This window comes from Saccostrea echinata, unplaced genomic scaffold, assembly GCF_033153115.1.
Source record: "Saccostrea echinata isolate AGI-Se365-2 ecotype Australia unplaced genomic scaffold, CSIRO_AGI_Sech_v1 ptg000030l, whole genome shotgun sequence".
NCBI lineage: Eukaryota > Metazoa > Mollusca > Bivalvia > Ostreida > Ostreidae > Saccostrea > Saccostrea echinata.
In genome coordinates, this window is record NW_026889779.1 from 16,414,043 (window position 1) to 16,437,046 (window position 23,004).

The 23,004-nt window shown below is 35.2% G+C and overlaps 2 protein-coding genes across 3 annotated transcripts; both read right to left on the bottom strand.

The window, feature by feature from the left end:
- Window positions 1-1,518: 1,518 nt before the first annotated feature.
- Window positions 1,519-8,737, bottom strand: LOC133197409 (nuclear hormone receptor FTZ-F1 beta-like). Of its 2 annotated transcripts, none has more exons than XM_061333430.1 (6): window positions 8,474-8,737; window positions 7,177-8,004; window positions 6,384-6,563; window positions 5,669-6,108; window positions 4,976-5,234; window positions 1,519-3,839 (listed from the first exon to the last, which is right to left on the bottom strand). In XM_061333430.1, the coding sequence occupies exons 2-6, from the start codon at window positions 8,000-8,002 to the stop codon at window positions 3,583-3,585; spliced, it is 1,962 nt and encodes a 653-aa protein (XP_061189414.1). In that variant the 5' UTR covers window positions 8,003-8,004; window positions 8,474-8,737; the 3' UTR covers window positions 1,519-3,582. The 2 variants fall into 2 exon arrangements, with proteins under 2 accessions (XP_061189414.1, XP_061189413.1); XM_061333429.1 differs by having other exon boundaries at window positions 8,398-8,737.
- Window positions 8,738-13,280: 4,543 nt separating this feature from the next.
- On the bottom strand, window positions 13,281-15,887 carry LOC133197410 (myogenesis-regulating glycosidase-like). Its single transcript, XM_061333431.1, has 2 exons — window positions 13,768-15,887; window positions 13,281-13,605 (listed from the first exon to the last, which is right to left on the bottom strand). Exons 1-2 carry the CDS (start codon window positions 15,527-15,529, stop codon window positions 13,337-13,339), a joined length of 2,031 nt encoding a protein of 676 aa, XP_061189415.1. The 5' UTR covers window positions 15,530-15,887; the 3' UTR covers window positions 13,281-13,336.
- Between the last annotated feature and the right edge of the window lie 7,117 nt (window positions 15,888-23,004).

Genomic DNA, 23,004 nt, shown 5'->3' on the forward strand with positions numbered 1-23,004 from the left:
TAGTTAAAGTGCATTATTTCTTTGAAAATCTTCACCTGTGCACCCGGATATTTGGCAGAAAAAACTAACTGCCTGGTTATGATGAGCGTGCATTATTTCTTTGAAAATCTTCTCCTCTGCACCCGGGTATTTGGCAGAAAAAACTAACTGCATGGTTATGATGAGCAAGGACGCCCTTTCAAAAAAATTGAAAATCATAACTCTTGAGTCAGGGGTTTTGGTGTTAGGGCGGGGCTCTATTGATTATATAATGAAAATGCATTGATTTTTTGAAAATCTTCTCTGCCCCTGGGTATTAAACAACTGCGTGGTTACTTTGCTTGTGTGTTGTTTAACGTCCCTCTCGAGATTTTTTTCACTCATATGGAAACGCCACCACCTGCCGGTGAATAGCTGCAAATTTTGACCTATACTCGGCAATGAGGGCCATTGAGCAGTGAGGGATCTTTTTCGTGCCAGCACCTACTGCGACACAGGACCTCGGTTTATACGGTCTCATCCGAAGGACCGGTCTCCATGTCCCACAGTGGGATCCGAACCTGCGACGTAAGGATCAACTCCTTACTCCGCGACTCTAGAGCAGACGCTCTAACCACTGTGCCACGCGGGCGACAAGTGCGTGGTTATAAGCAAGGGTATCTCTTCCAAATTTGTGAATTTCTTGGCCCCTGGCCCAGTAGCTCTGGTGATTGGGTGGGACTATTTTGAATCTATAGTGAAATTTATTATTTTTTTGATTTTTTTCTGCTCCTGGGCATCTAGGAGGCAAACAGAATATATAAAGTTGTAATAAGCTAGGGTATATTTACCAGACTTTTGAAATTCTGCACAACTTGGACATTTTATTAAGTTGTATTCTGCTGAAAGAAGTTATTCCCCTATGCTAGTCACCTATGATAATCAATCACTGTAAATAATGTAACTGAAAGGTCAATTAAATGAAAGATTTATATTTAATACAAAAAGTACTTTCATAGTTTTTAATGGTGAGGTAGACTTGTAAATATTAGATAAATAAAAATGAGACAATACACCCTTATCTTTGTACATTAAATGTTCTTTAACATTAAATGTTCTTTAAAGATCAAGAAAGGCCAATGTGAGAGAGAATGAGATGGGTTTACCAAAATTGCTTCAACACTTCCGTCCCCATGGGGATAGTGACTAATGGGGGCAAGTACAGGCAACTAAATAGATCAACTTCAAGATGTTTTCGAGTACCAAATTTATTATTTTGCTGATCCCTAATCATCCTACTTCTCTTGCTTTGGGCATCATGGCTTCATTTATCAGCCTATTATGCTTTTTTAATACATTCAACCTATGGCTCCTTATACTTAGGTTACCATTAAGGCCCTTGGACCTCTTGTTAAATTCAGATTCTTAGTATTTTGTTTACTCTAGTCTTAATGGGTAACAGAGAGGTCTGGCAAGTATCCTGTTTTTCCGAATTACTCCGAAAAAAAAAACTTCAACCCTTCCTTTTCCCCACTCCCAGGGTGAGTAAAGACAAGTAAAATCTGTATATGAAATTTTAATCGATGTTAATCAGGGTTGAAATAAAGTGTATAAAATCTATATACAATCAATTCAATGATAACTTATCAACTCTAATATTTAGGCATCACTCAGGTTATTGAAGTCTTAAAATCTGAGACATTATTTCATGGAATTCTTTTTGAAAATACAAAATAAAAATCTAACATAACTTCCGCAACTGTATTTCAGTTAATGTGCAACTATTTCATTATAAGAAATTCTTTAATATAAAATGTACTCAAAATAGCACAAAGCAAACTTAATCGTATAAGAACATTTATATAACATATTCAAATTCTTAAAAAAGAGCATCTACCTGATACCTATAAAAATCAAGATTTAAAACAAAAACTCTGAATGCATTCAGAAACCTGGAATAAATCACATGATTTTAACATTCATAGGAAGCCTAAATAATGGCAACGTTACATTATTTTCCTCTGTGAAGTTGAATTCTCATCATGAATTACTGCTTAGGTCACTTCCATGTATGTTATGAAAAAGTGTTAACATTTTCATACTGGGCATCAGTTCAATTTTCTAATATTGTATATCTTATAATATTGTTTAGCTTATATGTTACATGTACATGTATTTCCAAACTTGTTATAACTCATCCAAATTAAGATTTTCCAAGTAATAAATACATGTACAACATTCATATGTTACTATGTACCTTCCTATGTAAAGTGTCCTCATTCTTCAAATTTTGCAAATAAGGTCAAAGAGTTCTGACCCATAGGTGTTCACTCTTTCTTCCTTCCTCATGCTACATTTTTTTCTTAGTAAAACATATTACGTCCGTCTTTTACACCTATAAATCTGGTCTTATTGAAAACTGCGAGTACCCAGGCATTTGGCACTCATCTGATAACTAAGTAGTTATATAGTAATATAGGTTTTCTTTTTATCAGCATTACAATTATTGGTGTACATGTATTGATATTTATTCTACTAATTTGTTAAATTCATCATTACATGTATAATGAATAGCACTAAACAACATACCAGTACTGTAAAATTAATTGCCTTTTAGGTTTCTTTGTTCTATTCAACCTTGAATATTCTGTTTTTTAACAATTAAAGTTGTTTGAAATTATACATAATTTCTGGTGATATTTGATATACATGAACTTTTTTCAATATTAATACAATTACACAAGCTGAATTTTTATCATGTACATTACTCACATACCAACAGGAATGCACATAGTTGCATGTTTTTGCTATGTACTGTGTCCTTATACAATAACTATCAATTAAATGCAAGCCAACTATGACCATTATACGACCATTAATTTATTTATGTGATCATGACTTGACTGAAAATGGCACTTCACAATCAGCTTTTTTTGTGGAGCATGCATGATTTTCTTTCTTTTAACATTCAAAATTTATGGTAAGGTTATGGACAGGAAGGCTTCCAGAAGGTAAAATAACAAATCATCCTCATCTTTACTACCTTATCAGTAATTCAATATTTGAACAATTCATTGCAGTGCATTTGAATAATGAACAATCTATAAACACAGTGGATGAAAATTATCTTTCATCCTTCTTCAATGCCTTGAATATCAGACACAACCATTTTCATATTCACACAACATCCTAACTCTAAAATCCTGTAAAATGAAAACTATCTAAAGATGAAGTATAAAATACACAATCCATGATCAATGATGAATGCACCAATAAAAGTACACATGGGGTAAAAATATATGTATCTTGTAGCTGTATATATCTTGTGCATGATTGAAGAACCTCTTCATTTAGTCAGTGGTGTAAGTCTGTAAACATTCTCTTCAATGTCTGTATGTAATGCTGGTTTACTCTCTGATAAAGTACTTAAATTGGAGAACAAACTGATACTGTTACATGGTTAACAGAATACTCTTTTCACTCCAAACTTTGAATATTATTAAAGGTTGAGTCTTTATATTTATATTTAGAACACAACCTGGTTTTTACCTCCTTTTTAAAAGGAAGATTTGGTCACTAAACGCAAGCATCCTCTTCCTAAACTGTTGCATCTAACCCCTGTTTCTATGACTCCTCCTTGCCAGTATCGCCTTTCAACAGCTCAAACAGGAGACCACAGGATTGTAGACTGGGTGGTACAATGGAATTGAGGGCCTCTTTGGTTAGCATACTGATCTTAGCCAGTTCTGTTAGCCTCATCAGTAGCTGGCCATATTTATTGGGCATTTGAGGGTAGTGGCTCTCTGTGTATTGCCTTAGAGCTTCTGTTATAGCATCTTGGTGCTCCACCACTTTGCTTGGGTCTTTCATTCCCTTGATGTCTGAAAACAAATTACCATAAATTCTTTAAACAAATGTTAAATGAATGAATAAATATTTAAGCTTCCCATTCATACATATGATCTACATTATAAAGGGATTTTCTTAAATTAATTGTACAAAGGGCATTAAATCCAATTGTTATACCTTTAAAAATTGTTTCCTATATAATTCTATACTAAAAAAAAGTCTAACATTTCCAATGTTTTACTGAGCGGTCATAAAAAAAAATAAATGTTTGAACGCAGAGCGAGATATTGGACCTGTCGATGAGATGTTTGACCGCTTACGTCACAGTGTCGGCGGGGTCAGCTGTATCTTATTTGCATTCGTTGGAGTTCGACAGAACTTTACGGAATTGACCAAGATTAAACCACAGTGCGGGTAAACAAAATTTACATCATGTTATGTCAAAATAAAAAGTAAAAGGTATAACAAAACATTTATTGACTGTGTTCTCAGGCAAATGCGTTTTGTCGACCCCTCGAACCAAACTGTTTGCCTTCAGCCTATTGGCCTCAGGCAAACAGTTTGGTTCTTGGGTCTGACAAAACACATGTTGCCCTAGAACCCAGTCAATAAATGTATAATGTCAACTAGTTTACATAATATGGGTGATGATTTTAAATCTGTAATAAAGAAAATATCTAAAATAGGCTTATGTTTGAAAGGGTTGCCTTGAGGCTCCCTTGTTTTGTCCAGGGGCAAGTACCCTGCTGGGGGAATTGGAGGGGGGTGGGAGCAAAGCTCCAATCCACTAAAGGAAACTTGCAATTCCATGGCCTAAAATCAGCTTTAATACTAGGCTTTGTAGTGAACTCATGTTAATGAGTTTTAGTAGAGAGCTCATTGAAGATCTACAATGATTGGTTGTATAATTTTTTTTTTTCATCCAGTACAAACTGGGAATCATAAACTTTCAGATGAAAAAGCAAAAATTTTGTAAAACCGGAAAATTAAGCAAAATATTGGAAATGCATTTAGAAACATCAGTATCATCAATTAAAAATAATGGATCTCTGCTAAAAAAGGGAGAGGTCATCACTGCAATATATATATATATATATATATATATATATATATATATATATATATATATATATATATATTTAGAGAGAGAGAGAGAGAGAATAATTACCTGGAGAAATCAAAATTAAAACTTTAAGAGCAACAAATTCATGTTGGTCAACTTGAAGTCTGTTGAGATGTTCAGCAATAAATAACATTCTACTGATAATATCATCCACTCCATGTCCTATGCTAATGGCCTTCTCAAGGTCAATGCTCTTTCCAAATGGAAGTTGAATTTCTGAGGGTGTACTCATTGACTTGAAGCAACAATTCAAGGTCAGAATTTCACACCATGAGTTCTGCAGCAGTAATATTTGGTCATCTGTCTACAATAAAGATGAAGAAAACTTTTTGGAGGGCCAGCTATCATAATTAATGTACCACCATAAATGATAAAAATATTTCTTTTATTTTTGTTGACATATTAGATATCATTTCACTTAGATAGTTGCATATTTATATAAAGTCTACAACTTATCAAATTAAAAAATAAACCATAGATGGTCCATAGAAATTGAAAAAAATCTTACAAAAATATATACTAATATACATTTGAATTTAGATATCTTTTAATCTTAACATGAAATATCTGATTTATGTTGAAGTGAGTCAGCACACTGACTTTATGATAAATATGAATGTAAACTTTAACTTGAATTTTTCGACGTCTTTAAGTTTTTTAACAGTTCCATCACGTTCAAGATATTGCAATTACTAGTATTTGATTATATTCTTGCAGCTTTGGAAATTAATCACTTACTGCAATAGAACTAAATTGTGGTAAATTTCGAGCCCAGCGAACCAGCTTGTAAAGTTTTAATTCTGCCAACTGTAACATAGACATTATTACATTGGGATCAGTGTCTGAAATTTTCTCCATGGGAAAATCAGTGTCCGTTTCATCATCACACAACAGAGACTCCATGCCTACAATGTCTGATAAAATTTGAGGAATCATGGGTTTCACCATTCCTTGTAGAAGGGCTTTTCCTGATTTATTTAAAATGGCCATCAGTTGACTTCCTGAGACATCTTCTCCAGTAGGTAAGGTCACATTAATGTCTTCCAGTGACACACTTCTTGATGATTGTGGTCTCTTTACTTTTGGTTTCTTGACAGGGACTGGTATTTTGGGGCGGTTCCTGGGTGAGCAACCGTCATAGCTACTCCTTCCTCCTCGAGTCCGATCAAGTCGAACAGCTGGAGGAAGAAATGATAACGGTGAAACTAATAGGATTTTCATCGAAACATTACTACACATGCGATAACTGATGTAGTGCTATTAAAACCGATTGTTTAACTTCTGACTCATGATTAATATTTGAAATAAAGGAGAGGCAGCTTTACAGTCTTTGAGATGATAATTTTTAATAAAATTTATATAAGATATTGGAATTGGTGTATCAATATACCATCACATACCTTGAATCCTGATATATTTACACAATGAAATGACATCACAGTGCATGTATTACCTTGTGTTTTCATGCCCATTTGAACACATTTGGCAAATCGACAGCAGGGACATTTCTTTCGATTTCCTCGACTTATCTCACAATCCCCATTTCGATGACAAGTAAATGATTTATTGTTCTGAACAGTTCTTTTAAAGAAACCTTTACAGCTTTCACAAGTAAAAATCCCATAATGATAACCTGCAAAAAAGAAAACAAAAAATGTACTCTCATTCACAATTTAAAACACTGTTAACACAAATACAGAATTCCTTTACAGAGTTGTAGCCCTTGCAACATCATTAAAAGAACCCAAAACGTCAGAGAAAACACCATTATTTCAGTCACAAGTATGAAATTTAGCAATGTGATAAATTTACCAATTGGGCCATCATGGTTCCAAAATTTTTCAGGTCAGGTCACTTCAGTTTTAGATACAGTTGGGGGGGGGGGGGGGGGGTCATTAATTTATATCTATTTCAACCTTTAATAAAATTTATTCCATGAATTATACTAAATTCACTTTTAAAAAATGAACATAGTGACTTTGATCAAGTCTTTACGTCTTGCAACCAGTGGTTAGATCTACTTTGCTGAGTATGTGGCATAGCTAACCTTGCTGTGAACCAACTGATACCATCAGGCCACACTTTTTAGTCATTTCAGAGACCCATGACAGACCTATCTACCAATTTTATAAGACAATAGAGGGGGTACACTGCAGAAGCAAAATAACAGTGGTTGGTACATAAATAGCCAGCAGCACTTACTGGAGTGAACATGGATATAGCTCTACATATATTGTTATACCGACCTGAAACAGCATCTCCACATACAGGACATGGTTGATAGCCATCATTAGACATACTGTTGTCCTCACTCTGAGACATGGCCGTTTCTGGAATACAAGACACATCAACATCCTGATGCATGCTTCCTTGGCCAGATATGTCTCCCTCAGACGACATTGCTGTAGAAAACTGTAAATGAGTCTCACCAGCGTTGGATGAGACAGTCTCAGAGATTAAGTTTTCTGTGTTGGTCCTCACGTAGTAAGTCTGACCTGCTGATTCTATCATTACAGTCCTCTGGTCAGCGACAACCTCTTCTTGGGTTTGAGATATAGTTACATTTTCTGGTAATCTTATCTCAGCACTACTTGAACCTTTAGATGCCATGGATAAAGTTTTTGCTTGTTGCATGGCAAGAGTTGTTAAAACATTGACCATGGCCTCTTGATCACTACTACCAAGGTTTCCAACTAAGTTGTCCTCACTTTGTCCATCTGGTTTTGGAACATTGTGTTGTATTTTCCATTTCAACATATTTTTAATATCCCCAGGACTGATATATTGAGAAGAATGACCTGTTTCTTCATCTGTTTCTGATGCTTTCTGCATACCCTGTAAAATGTTCACAATACGAGCACTTGCTTCATCCTCCCCAATGTCAGTTTTACTTTCTTCAGACAATGACGAATTCCTAGCTTCAAGAATCTCCTGCTTAATCTTTATTCGTGGGTGCATGTTTGATGAGTGGTTTTGTTTTGAAGACTGATTTCCAGTTTCTTTGGAAGTAAGGGTCTGCGATATTGCTTGCAGCAGGGCTGGAGAAATACTCACATCAGATAGAGAATTCATTCCTGAAATGATTCAAAAACACTCTAATAAAATTAAAATTGAATTTTAAAAATAACTCATCAATTTACAAGTTTCTATTTTCAACATGTAATTACAGCAGCTTCTTAAAGGTGCAGGCAGGTTCTGACTACGTTTCTCTGTAGGCTACTTAATAATTATGACACTATGCATCCTAGTACATATTCAGACAAGTGATTTTTCGAAAGCTGAGATCTTTCAACACATATTCTTTAACCAGGGTTTGGTCAGGGGTAACTGACCATCCGGTCTGGCCTAATAGCATTTGTCTATAGGTGGCTTTGTTTCTCACTTTCTAGCGAGAAAAAAAATGTAAACATATTGTCATTTCGCCTCAAAGTGTTTCTATTTAATAATATACCATAAAGTTCACTCACTGGAAATTTTTGATGTTACAAACGACTGAATTCAGGAAAGAGAAAGTCTTATGACTATCTTGCAACATGGACTTGCATTTTGAGAAGAATCGCGTCGTTTCGGCCATGACCTTGTAATGGGTGGCGTCCTTCACCAAACGAAAACGATGGAGGTGCGCAGAGTCTCTGATGCCCACAAATAACAGTTAAATTAAAGACAGCAACACTCAGGTCTGATAAAATAGTATTCCTTCGCAAAAGGTTATCCAACGTTTCATGCACATATAGAAATAAAATGGCGGCCGACAATGGATTGTCACGACAAATACCATTGGTTAGAGGCTATTTTCCGCGAAGCGTGTCTTCGAATAAGAGTTGTCGCTCTTTATAAAGTCTAATGAAAGTACTGAAAGTACATACAGCTGAGTTTAACATGATCGCACAATGTACAGTATTATACATACGAGTGCAACACGCGTTTTGTCGGACCTAAGAACTCAACTGTTTACCTGAGGCCGTTAGGCCGAAGGCAAACAATTTGGTATGAGGGATCGACAAAATGCATAGAACATAGTCGATGCTACTGTGTTATTCCATCTGCACCCTAGGATTGAAGGAATCACTTTAGATTTAAAAATCTCAAGTGACTTAGAAAAACTAAATTCATACCCCTAACTCAGTCATTACCCTTCACTTCGGGAAACAAATGCGACATTTTTATTGCGACGTCATTTTTTGCATGCTGCAAATCTACAATCAAATACCGAGAAATTATAACAGTCAAGTTCAAGAATGCGCCAAAAACAAATTACATGTACATGTACACTTTAATCTATTGTATCAATCATATTTTATGATTTTATGTTCAGTAAGCACCTTTTCCTTCATGCACTATTCCATCGATATCTCCGACATTTGCGTCAACATGCTCATTTCACTTTCATATCATTTTTATGCTCCCGTAATCGAAGATTCGGAAGCATATAGTTTTTCCCTGTCCGTCCGTCTGTCTGTCCAGCTGTCTGTCTGTCTGTCTGCAAAAACTTTAACCTTGCCCATAACTTTTGATTGGTTGGAGCTATGACTTTCATATTTCACATGTGTATTCCCTGTGACAAGACCTTTCTTTGGATACCATAAAATTTGACCTTTTGACCTTGACCTTGGAGTTTGACCCACTTTTGCTAAATTTTTTCAGACTTTAACCTTGGCCATAGCTTTTGAATAGTTGGTGCTAGAGCTTTCATTCTTCACATATGTAATCCTTGTAAGAAGACCTTTCTTTGGATACCAACAACTTTGACCCTTTGATTTTGACCTTAGAGTTTGACCTACTTTTGCAAAACTTTAACCTTGGCCATAACTTTTGAACGGTAAGTGCTAGGGCTTTTATACTTCACATATGTAACCCTTGTGACAAGTCCTTACTTTGGATACCAACAACTTTGACCCTTTGACCTTGGAATTTGACCTACTTTTGAAAGACTTTAACCTTGGCTGTTACTTTTGAACAGTTGGTGCTAAGGCTTTCATACTTCACATGTGTATTTCTTGTGAGAAGGCCTTTCCTTGGGCACCATTAATTTTGACCATTTGAACTTGACCTTAATGTTTGACTCACTTTTGAAAAACTCTAACCTTTTCCATATCTATTCAATGGTTGCTGCTAGGGTTTTCATATTTCACAGGTATAAACCTCGAGACAAGACCTTACTTTGGGTACCAACATATTTGATTTGCATTTGAGAAAGTTTAACCTTTGTTATGACTTGCCATACGGGGGCATCAGTGTTTCACAAACACATCTTGTTATTTTATGAAGGTCTATGTCAATAGTTTTTACTTGACATACCATGTTGAATACGGCTAGAAATATTTTATTTTTTGTCTACATTTGCCTTAATGAACTACACGTTGGAGACAACGTTAGCGCGACATTAAAAATAAAATACGATATGTTAATTTTTTTCCTAGTGTTTATACTTTTCTTAAAATGCAATTTGATACCATTTTAAATCCTTTAAAAAAATATGTTTAAAAATTTAAGAAATAGGATTTAAAAAATAAACTGAGAAAAAAATATATATATAATACATTGGCATAATGTAGAGGGCCCTGGTGACGGAGTTTGGGTCCATTGGACGTAATGTACACGGACGTGATATACATGTGGTGTTATATAGACCCAATAACTGCACTTTTTTTGTTATTATTGCTAAAAACAATGTTTAAGTTCATTACTATGTGTAGCAAACAAGAGACAAATCAAAAAATAATTCGGAGAAAAACGCTGGTATACACTGGCAAAATCTTCAGCTTGCTGAAGGAGGCCAGACAGAGGAAGAAGAAAAAAAGGGGGGGGGAACGTTTTGCCACACACTTTTACTTTTTATTTTGACATATCTTGCGCTGTCTTCCATGTTTGTGATGATTGATAAGATGTAGCTGATCCTGCCAATAGCGTGACATAAAAACGTCACAGTGGTCCTACATGTATATCTCATCAACAGGTCCAATGCCTCACTCAGCGGTCCAATTACCATGATAGATTTTTTTTTATTGGTAAATAAAACTTTGAGTAAGCGGTACTAATACAAAACAACTTCTGATGGCATTTGCTGTCTATGTACATGTACACATCTTACCAATTAAAAAACGCATATGGACTAGGTAATAGCCATCCAGCAAGGCACTCAAGTTGTTTCGGTTGAACTTGAGCAGGTGCTTGAAAATCATGATCATCCTTCCTCCTCTCCCCTTACAGCTTAGAACAGAATACAGCACATACAATGCACAATGTTAAGGTGCACAATGGAAATACTGGCGATCGATTCTTTCTGAGAAAGAATACTGATTTTCTAATCTTTATCAGGATGAACACTTAAGTCTTTTTAGTACTTTGCCATTATCTTACAAATGTAAAGCGGTTTAAAACAACACGTTGAGGACGATCAAGTCAGATTATCTACAGACTTGTAAGTGATGTGGCAGTCACGTGATTTTAGCAAGTATACCTGCAGTATTGAGGTCATCTATAAGTAATGGTTATAAACCGAAAACTGTTCATTATGTCAGATATTGAATCTTCCGAAGTGTGTTGGCGCCGAAGAGCCATCTAATATTTGACATGATAACGATCATTTGGGGCTTATAACAAACCATTTCCCCGATGTCGAACACTCCCCATCCTCACAATGTCAGTGGCCCTGAGTCCACTCGTGGCCGTTGGACCCCTGACAAATTTCATTTGATATTTTACGGGCTTGCTTCTCTCATTTAGAAGTAACGATCAGATTAGGGCTTTCATAAGTTGATACAGAAAGTATGCAGTTGACACCTCAATGCACGTGTTTCAGGTTGTTTGTCACCGAAAGATTTAATGTGTTTGGTCGAGAGATAAGAAAAACTCAAGATTTGTAATTTCCTCGAAAGACTTTACTGCAGTCAACCCGTAGAATATCGAATGAAGTATGTCAGGAGTCCAACGGCCACGAGTGGATTCAGTACCCCTGACATTGTGAGGATGAACACTCCCATTGTTAACATATTTGACATCTAATTTTAAACAGCGTACATGTTTCTTGTTCTAATTCAATGACTTCACCTGGTTCTTTCTTTTAGGGTAGGTTAGTTGAATTTACTAATTTTTCAATAGTAGGAATCTTTAAAAAGAGAACAGAGCAAAATTGTGGATATGGATATTCTACAAGGCACGTCTATTACAGGAAATTTTTGCATTTGATTATTTAATTACTCATGATTTTTTTTAATTGAAATGTGTTATTAGATTCATGTATATGAAATATGTGTTACATGCCAACTCCCTCCCTCCCTCTTTCTCTCTCTCACCATTGTCTGTAAAAATGTTAAAATTTGTATAATATTTTAACAGATTGTATTAAATAAAGAATGTTAAAAAATGTCGCATTGTGGATACTTTGCATTCATAAAAGTTAGTTCTACTAAAGTCGAAACAATTTATTCACTTTACATCGAGGTTGAATTTATTTTTACTGTGAAATTGGTAGATTACTCTAGTATTCTTATATTATTTAAGAACTTTCAAATAACAGTTACTTAGTACTCGATTGTGCAAAACCGCATGTTTTAAAGGATTTTACTCCATCCACTCTCTGAGAGCCATAACGGAAGTGATCTAATAACAGAAAAGGACTAGATGATATTAGAGAGCGAAATCGTTTAAGGCAGAAAATGTTGATGTTCAACCCATTAAAAACCAAAGGATGAGAGCAAGAAACACATGAATTGATTCGGTTTTCGTCCCCAAGTATCTGTGAATGATCTTGATTCATGTGTTTCAATCAATGCAAAATTTAATCAAGAAAAGTGAATTTATGAAATTAAAAATCTATTTATTTTGCCAAACTCCACTGAAAACATCCAGTTCATTTTGAATAATTCAAATTGGAGAGCTTTTTTTAAACGCCCAAGTTCAGTTAAGTTGTGCCAATTTCCATTTAAAATGCCCACTACATTTCATACCTAATTATGAAGTCAAAAAAATTGATATCTTTCTGTTTATCAACTTTTGATGAAAAAAAATATTTTGATGAAAGATATTATTAAAATTAATCGTTAACAGAAAAAAATCGGCCCTAGATGTAACATACACTGTAACACTAATCAAATGTAACGTAAATCACTGTAACGTAATTTCACAAAACAGATGATTATTTTTCCCTTAAAAAAATAGAATTCTGAAATCGTTCAGATAAATTGAATTAAGATACATGTAGTCCGATCCTCAGGTTCTAAAAATCAGGAGTTGAGGAATTAGAAATTCTCAAAGTAATGTGTATATACCTATGGTATTTCTTGTAAGTTCATCATTATAGTATTACTAACGGATCGCGACAACTTGTCTTTAAAAAAATAAGCCCATGTTAAATAGTAAAATTTATCAAAATTCAACACCAATATTGTAAATATCAATCTAATTTTAAAATTTTACATCATCTAACAGTTCAAAAGTCGCTACTTGTCGTAGAGTGACTTCATAGTTCCTGAGTGTAACTGGTCCAGTGATCGTATTTCCGTGAAGATTATCACGCCATTCTCCCCGTGGAATGTAAATGTCCCTTGACCTAGAACCCCTGTCTGTTATCGGAGAAACAAGTAACGAGTCTCCAACCAGGAATTCATCATCACAATTCAGCGCCTCGTCGACTTCCGGTTCGATCCACCATAATGGCCGTATCAAAGGTGCTCCTGAAAATAACTCTGATCATATCATATATGCCATTATGACAGGAGCATGAATTCATTTTAAAATTTAGTTTCATATATGGAAGTAATCGTGTATTAGTTTACGCGTATAATTAGATAACGAATGCACTTATAATTATTCAATTCAATTCAATTTAAACGAACCTGACTTTTGAGCTTCATTGGAAGCTTTTAATAAAATAGGAGTTACTACTTCCTCATGAATTTTAACCATTTCTTTTGCAATCTCAACGACTTCGTCGTCAAAATCCCAAGGTACAAATGAGAACTGCATTGATGGCAAATACGCCGTAAGTTGGAGCCATCGGATGTAGAGTTCCTTCTCCGGCAAAACTACGTCGATACCGAGATTTTCTCCATAACCATTCCCGCCTATCATATCCGGAAGTATGTATGGATATCCAAGAATACCCATGGTGAGGACTGTGGGTACAAGGGTTTTAAAACCATTTTCATAGTCCCATGTAGATTCTTTATCGCCCATGCGTACAAACACAGGGTGTCTCTGCGATTTGTACCCACATCTTATTTCAATCATATCGCCGAATCTAGAAACCATGTCTACATATAGAGTGGTGAAAAATCCTGGATTTCCCAGGTTGTACCGAGTTGAGTACGAAGATGGCAAATAAGTCATTTCACCGGCATCAAACTTGAAAGAATCGATCTGATATTCAGTCTGCATCTCGCGCAGACGTCGAACAAACCACTCTACAGCCTCTTCATTAGTGACGTCAATAATGCCACCGATTCCTTGCCACCATTTAACCAATGCTGGAACCTTCCCAGATGTATCCATCAACCAATATCCTTTATCCAATCCCTCCGAGAAGGCAACAGAGTCTAGATTTGCAAAAGGTGTCATCCAAACTGTTGTCCGAAATCCATCTGCATTTAACTGCTGAATCATTCCTAAAGGGTCTGGAAATTTATCGGGATCAAAGTCAAAATCCCCGTACTTTGTTGTAAACTTGTCGTCAATTTCAATTTGACTGTTAGAAAATCCATAATGTCTGATTTCTTCAGCAAATTGTAAAACCTTTGTTTGATTTATAAGAGTCTTATATCTGGCCCAGGTCGACCAGATGGGACTTTTTATCATTCTTTTGTCTGGCATTTTGTTTGGAACGTCGAATATCAAATCATGAATAAAGTTTCTTATTTCTCTCACATTTCTTTGCTTGCATATAGTATAATTAAGCATTAGGTACTGAGATGTAGCTCTTCGAAAGTGTGGCTCCTGGAATTTCGCTTGTAGGCACAATAAACGAGATTTCTTTTCATTAATTGCTACATGCAGAGGAGTGACGTCATCTACGTATAGACCAACCCCCTTAGAGTTTATCCAGTATGGCTCCAAGACATTACCAAATGCAGACTTTTCTGGAACGATATCGTTTGAAATGAATGGCTGCATGGGTAAGCTGACGTCATTGAGCGGCCATCTCTGTCGGTGTAATTCTGCTCCCCCGTACCAAGCTGCTCCTTCTAGCGGGATACAGGATGTAGGAAGTATGTCTGATGACGGTTTGGAACTGAAGTTCAACTCAAAACATTTCTGCCCTTTTAGGGATTTCTTCTTCATGGTAGCTTTTAGTGAATCTCCCCATGTCAAACAGAAGTCTTCCCGAGATTTACGACAATCCGTGGATGGGAGAGATTTTAAAGTACTTGGAAAGAATTGTTCTATAAACTTCTCATCATTCTCGTTGATAGACAAACTTATTGATTCTTCATTGTAAATTAGTTTTCTCTTCAGGTTGCCGCAGTTTTCAGAATCACAGTATTCTTTGGTAGTACCTCTGTTCTTTCCTTCATCATATTTTGATCCCAGAGTTAGACTTGTGAAAAACAGTATGACACTACAGCCTATTAAGATCATGCCTTCTGCAGGAACTAATTGCATTAATTTATCCTTATTCCGCAAGTTTTAAGATCAACTGCAACAAAGCAAATGCATTTTAAATTTGTTTGAGGTAAAATCAGATAAAGAAGAATGCAGATCAATTGTTGTAGGGTCCAAGGGATCTTCAATGAGGGTCTTGTGAAATAGAACACCCCTATGTTATTACAGCCACACGTGTAACTATTTTAATCGTAATGTAGATATCGGAGGACTGAGAGAACTTTAAATTCCATTAGCACTAAATTCATAGCCTTGATAAGAAAATAGATCCGCCTTTGGTTTAATAAACAACGTATTTACAACATAACAACCGCTGTAAGCATAAATTACACAAAGAGGAAGCTGTCAAACAAATAAACAAAAACAAGAAGTTAATTTCACTATTCTCCTCGATGATCTACTACGCTCGACGAAAATACAATTATCATACATACGTGAGGTTATCTTACCGGAACATGGTATCGCTGACTTTGCTTTAGAACCCGACATATACGCGTCCTCTACCAACCGGAATGCTGTTAAACAGTTTATTTACTTTGATACATTTATTTACTGAAACAACCAAAATGTTTTACAATTTTGAAATTTGCCTCCATTACTTTCATTTTTATTTCATTTCATTTCATTCTTTATCTTTTTATTTTGAATAAAATTCATGTTGTCTATGAATTCCCATAACGTAGACGTTACCATTTGAATATTCACATTTTTGGGGCACACTAGCTGTAGCTCCAAATCCGGTGTAAGGTTGAATATTGATGATGCCAGTATGGTCTGCACCAGCAAGTTAAATAGCTCTGTTGGTGATATATTCATGGGAGAATATTGCAATTGTCTTCTTACGACAACGCATAAGTAATAATTTAACGGTGCTAATTTTTCTTTTCGAATACCAAATTGATCTTAAAGTTAGTGAGAATTATTACACTTGTTGAGCGTTATCCATACTTATATTCAAAATCTATCTTCACACAGGGATAAATCAAGTATTTCTTTGTCCCCAATTGAACTTGACCTTACATTTGACCTTTAAATTAGTAAATGAAAAGAAGTTACTAATAATCACAATCTAACTTAATTGACACAAGATGCGCAAAGCCCAAAATGGGGCTTATGTCCCCTGTTGACCTTGACCATGCATTTAACCTTTAAATTACTGAGTAGTAAATGGCAAAACTTGTTCATCTTCTTTCAGGATTATCTACAATGATTTTTTTCCCTTCACCTTCACAAATAAGTAAACCTAAAATACATGTAAGATTAATCAAATAACACCACTGACTTAATTTTCCTAACCTTTTCATAGCCTTAGGAAAAGTTTTTTTTCAAAATATCTACTTCTTCTCAAAATATAGGAAAACTACGAGCACATATTATTCGTAATTGAGTGAGGTTTCATCTGCAAAAGTTGTGATATACTAGTATCGGCTTTGATGTAAGTGGTTTACTTTAGTTTCCCGGTCGGTCAAAGTTGGACATACATACATACATATATATATATATATATATATATATATATATATATATATATATATATATATATATATATATATATATATACTAACAATAGTCCAAAAGCATTGTAAACATTCACTTATGTCACTTTTTAGTATTTGCACAGGGTGATCCAAAATGTCTGAGACCATTTTGAAGGATAATAAAACTCCAAAATGACATCTCAAAATTTAATGAAATATTTTAAGTTTTAATCCAAGTTTTAGCATTTTATATGGCATATGGCGCATAAAGTTTGTATATTTTTATCCCCTGTATTCGAAGGTTCGGGGGCATTTAATTTTTTGCTTAGTACGTCTGTTTGTCCACAAAAACTTTAACCTTGTCCATGACTTCTTATCTGTTGAAGCTAGGCTTTTCATATTTCACATGTGTATTCCTTGTGACAAGACCTTTCTTTGGGTATCTTTGGTAACATATTTGGCCTGTTGACCTTGGAGTTTGACCCACTTTTGCAAAATTTTACCAAACTTCAATCTTGGGCATATCCTTTTAAGGGTAGTTACTAGGACTTTCAAAAAACTCTAACCTTGGCCGTTAGTTTTTAATGGTTGAAGCTAGGGATTTCATATTTCGCTTGTGTATTTCTTCAGACAAGACCTTCCCTTGTTTTGACCTTGACCTTGGAGTGTGACTTACTTTTCAAAACTTTAAACTTCAACCATAATTTCTGAATGGTTGCCGCAAAGGCTTTCATATTTCACAGGTATATTCGTTGTGACAAAACCTTTCTTTGGGTACCAACATTTTTAACATCTTTACCTTGACCTTGGAGTTTGACTTGCATTTGAGAAACCTTAATCTCGCCGTGAGCTGCCATACGGGGCATCAGTGTTTCACAAATACATCTTGTTCAAACTACAATTATATCCATAGAATTACACAGCATATTCTATTGACGACCCTTTTGATCAAGCATGAGATCAAAGTTTCTGATCACATTTCGTCCTTCTGGAGTAACTTCCCAAATTTCCCTGTGTATTGCCAACTTGAGATTCCCAAGGATAGATGGTTTTGGTGTAAACACTTTATTTTTTAAAAAATATCCTTAGGGAATTAGTCCAATTGGCTTAAATCAGGGGATTTGGGGAAATTGCTTCAGCTCTCTTGATATAGCCATGGTCAATAAACAATAACAATTTTATGACGTCATAACATCACGACAATGTCAACGTTTTCAATAATAATGATAAACATAACACTAATAAAACTATGTATAAATGAAATATATTCTATCATTGTCGACAATTTATGTAAAACACATGTCATTTTATTCTGCTTCAAAACTGAGGCCGAGACACCTGTTCATTTTGGTTTTCTCTGACTCCATATGTAATTTATACTTTACTGCACAAGGATTACTATTTTGTATAAATGATCTTGTGTGATGGTTTTGATTAACCCCTTGAATTTTAACAACCTTTGTTTGCACTTGCAGTATTTCACAGATACATGTATATGTATCACCCAGTCAATATTGTGACAAATAAACAGAGAGACATAATGATTTCAGTATATATCTCTGGATTCTTTACTTTTTTGTTTGCTTGTTTTGTTTTCTTAGAGTGGTTGGTGATAAAGTTATGAATTGCTCATAGAATTTGCCAACCTTTTGTAAGTAAAGATTTGTTTTATATCCCATAGGTGACACAACTGATCAAATACAACCTCGACTGTTATTTTAATTCAAACAGCCCTCCAACTCCAGGGTCCTTCTTTGGTTTACCCCAATAACTCTGCCTTATGATATCATATCTCTTCAACTTAGACCTGCTACAATACGCGTCGAGTTTAACCAATCTATTTATTTCGGGGAAAGACTCTGTAATATATGCATCGCAATATAAACCTAAATTTAAAGTTTAAACTGAATAAAATTGTCTACACCTGAATGGGTATTAACGTTTTTACTGTATTATGTAGCAATATTACTGTTAGATTTTTTTTCAAGGTTATGACAAGGTTACAAGCGTGCACGCCATTTTCAGATTCTTGTGTTATTTCAACATTGCAACTGCAACTTAGTTTACGATTTTCAAGTGGTGGCATTTCCAGCTTATAGTTTTCCCCCTAGAAAATACATCATGCTGCCGCATCCTAGAAAGGCACTTAAATTTCCTATGAGGTTAATAAAGAAAAGACGCTGTATGTTTACCAATGTTCCAAGAATCGGTTATCAAACACAGTCAGTGTTGACCTTGTACCCAAATGATGCTCCGCAAGGTCAAACCCGTTGAAAGTGACGGAATTTGCTTATAATGTTGGATATCCCTTGTAAACAGTACATTATGTATAAAAGATTTTATTCGAAATATTAAGCATAATATCTAAAAGTCATTTCTTCAATCTTGTTAAAGACATCGCTTTAAGACGAATGCACGGTTTCTTGTAATACAACAAAATCCAAATAAAGAGAAATTAAGAAGTCCTATAGCTGTTTGACTGAAATGTATGTAAATATTTGTGGACACATATATCCAAAAGTTGCTATAACTATTTCGTTCTCTGTTCCCGGTTTCTGACCATGGGCACAAGGAGACTTTATTTAGAAGATAGGCCTTAAAATTCACTAGCAAAAACTTCCACACAAAGAATTAATTACGAAGGAAAAGAAAGGGTTAAATGAGCGTCAAGATATTCATTGTAATGCCCCTTAAACAGCCAAAATCGGAAACGGGCGAAGGGCAACTCAGAAGTTCTAAGCAGTCTGATAAATGGCAGAGAATTGAAGTGAAAGGCTCTTCCTGGGTATTTCCAACTTAGCAATTTCAAATTTCCCTTTTCAAGCACTAGGAGACGAAAGCAGAAAGAATCATTCCATAGATCATGGTGTGACAAAAAGGTCCAAATGGCTACACTACGACATAACATCAGATTCGTCTTTTTTTCTCTCAATCTTTTGTGTTGCAGTATACAAGTATGGTAAAGTTATCAGAATATAATAGAGGAAAATACTTTAATGAAAGATTTCCAAAAGAAATAAAAAAAAAAAAAAACAGCCGACAGTAAGCGTAATTTAATAGAGAAGCAGAGGAAAAGGAGAATCTCTCAGTAAACAACACTCAGAAGAAAAGAAAGACAACACACTCTGTTTTCTAATACTTGATTGATTGCATGTTGTTTTACGTCCGGTTCGAGAATTTTTCACTCATATAGAGACTTCACCATTTACCAGTGAAGGCCTTTACTCGGCACTTAGGGCCATTGATCAGTGAGGGTTCTTTATCTTGCCAACGCCTACCGTGATATGTATAACCAGTTATATTTTGGTTATAAGGTATAAAACTAATTCCTGGACTGTATTCGTTGTTTTGCGTAAACGGGGAAGAAGGAATGCTGGCGGGTAATAATTAAAAGTAGCGGCGCTGTGGGCCGTAATACAACGTAAACGAGAAAGGTGTCGTATTCCCTATGGTCTTCCAATACACAATCCAAGATCTGGTAAAATCAGGTTTCCGAATTTATTATGGACGATGGTAAATAACAATGAACATGAATTTTAACAATAGTTTACAAGTCTTAACCGAGTTGGATGTGGCCGGTAGAGCATCGGGCCTCCAAACTGAAGAAAGTATAATGGACATAGCTTTTTGTAATATTGAGAGTAAACAATAATTGCATCATGGCACTGGCTGAATTAATTGATGGACAGGTGTGTTTCTTTGATAGAATGGATATAAAAGACATTGCTAAATAATTATGTAAACAAAGTTATTGATATAAGATTAACACCTAACGAGTATCAATTCCTTTGACAGTCACTTAAAAGTCAATTGGAATGTCTTAATCCTGCTTCAAAGAGAATGAGACACATTCAACTAAATAATAGACATACAATAATTATAGATAGAGAATTTAGCAAAAAAACATCCAAATTTAGTATAATATATTAAAAAGTTATTTTAATTTAAAAATGTTAATTTTGCTCGGTGATAATTCGGTTTTTTAAGGTCTCATCCGAAGGACACTCAACTTTCACTTCAAATTGCCGAGCGCTTGGAACAGGAACAGCTGCAACCTATTTTTTATTGACTTAAGTCGATCACGGAGCGAGTGTACTACCGTCAGGGCTCTAATACTTGAAGGTGTAAGAAAATGGAATCAAAGTCGCTCTTGGCCCAGTGCTTCCAGCGTATCGTTCTGTGGTGGTAGAGGAAGGAGTTGATCCTTATGTCTCAGGTTCGAATACCACTGCGGGACGTGTAGACTGGTCTTTCGGATGAGACCGTTTAAACTGAGGTTCCATGTCGCAGTAGATGCTGGCACTAAAAAGATCCCTCTCTGCTCAATGCCATCAGTGCCGAGTCACACCAAAACTGAAGTCGTCCAAACATTAGTGCAAAATTTTCAAAAGGCCGTGAAGCAAACTAAGAGCTGACGAAGATATCATCAAAGAACAGGGCCGTTCTTCTAATTTTATGAAGACAAAAAGCAATCCTGCTTTTCGGCATAGGTATAGAACAAAATAGACAAGAAATACTTTGGTGGATAAACAAAATGAGGAACTTAAATTCACGACAAACAAAACAGAAATGTAATAAAAGATATCGAGAAGAATGTGTAGAATTACTAACCATAATGACTGACGAAAATACAGATATATCCAACGGAGAACAGCTAATTAATTGACCAAGATGCTTAAGTTGTGCAACAAGAAACTTGTCTAGGTTTTTCAGGAAGTCTATGAACTAAAACTGACACGATTGTTTCTGCAATCACAGACAACCCTAGAGATTTATAAATTTGAGGCATCATGATATGGCTGCTTTATTGGCTTTGTCAAAAGGCAGAGTTACGAAACAAATTCTAGAAACAGAGAGTAGAACTCCATATTTACACTACATGTACACTGTATTATGGTCATGTACTCTAAAATTGTCATGTATAGATGCACTAGAGGCGTTCACTCTTGCACAGAAAGGGAGACTGTATGGACAGATGCCCAAAGTAGTGTAAACTGAACTATGACTTATTCAAAAATTACTAAACGTATGGGAAGCATTTTTGGAATACTTGAGACTCAACCACGGGAAGAATAAACTGGTGGTTATAATGTATATGAACATATTTTATTTCTTCTATGCCTAGCTGCTTGCTGAACAACTACTTCCTCAGCAAGGATCTTCAGTCTAAATCTTATGTGCTGCAGAAGTCAGAAAATGGCAGAGAACACTGTCAGTATGTTGCTGTTTCTTAGAACCGACGAAACTTTCCTATCATTTCATTTTCACGAAGCTTTCCTTCATTTCATTTTCATCCGCTTGGCCATTTGGAGTCTAAAAAAAGTTTTTCTATGAAGATCATGTTCCCGAAACTCTTCCTATATTTTAAGCAGTATGGAAAACATTTTTTCCCATACTGCTTTCCCCTTACTGCCATCATCTTTTGGAATAGGATTGATTGATTATATGTTTTTTTAACGTCCCATTCGAGAATTTTTCACTCATATGAAGATGTTACCATACACCGGTGAAGGGCTTCAAAGGATGTATTCGTTATAACAAAAGATTTGACCTATAGGAAAGAACTATTTTCCGGAAAAAGTCGCATTTAAAAATCAATGTTCTTTAGTTTTTTTCTATTGTATATTTGTCTAAATTTTTCAAATTTGCATTTAAACGTAATTTTTTTTATTTGCAACTTTGAAATTAACCTCCAAAGTTGGTCAAAACAGTATTTTGTCTGTTAAAGCACTAATTTTTGCGTGAATTTTGGCATAGAAGTCCTTCAGGGCAGGCCTGCCCCTAAATTAAATTATGAAATTTTGATAGATTTTGATCTAAAGAATGATTTAAAACAAGATTTTTTTAGGGGCACCCCTGCCTTAGGGTCGAAATTCGTGAAAAACCTACAAAAAATGCGAAAAACCTAGTTCCATCATACTGGATTACATTTAGGGAATGCATTTTTCATAGTCATTATAGCTCAGAGAGATAGACCGCAGATTCTTACAATGGACC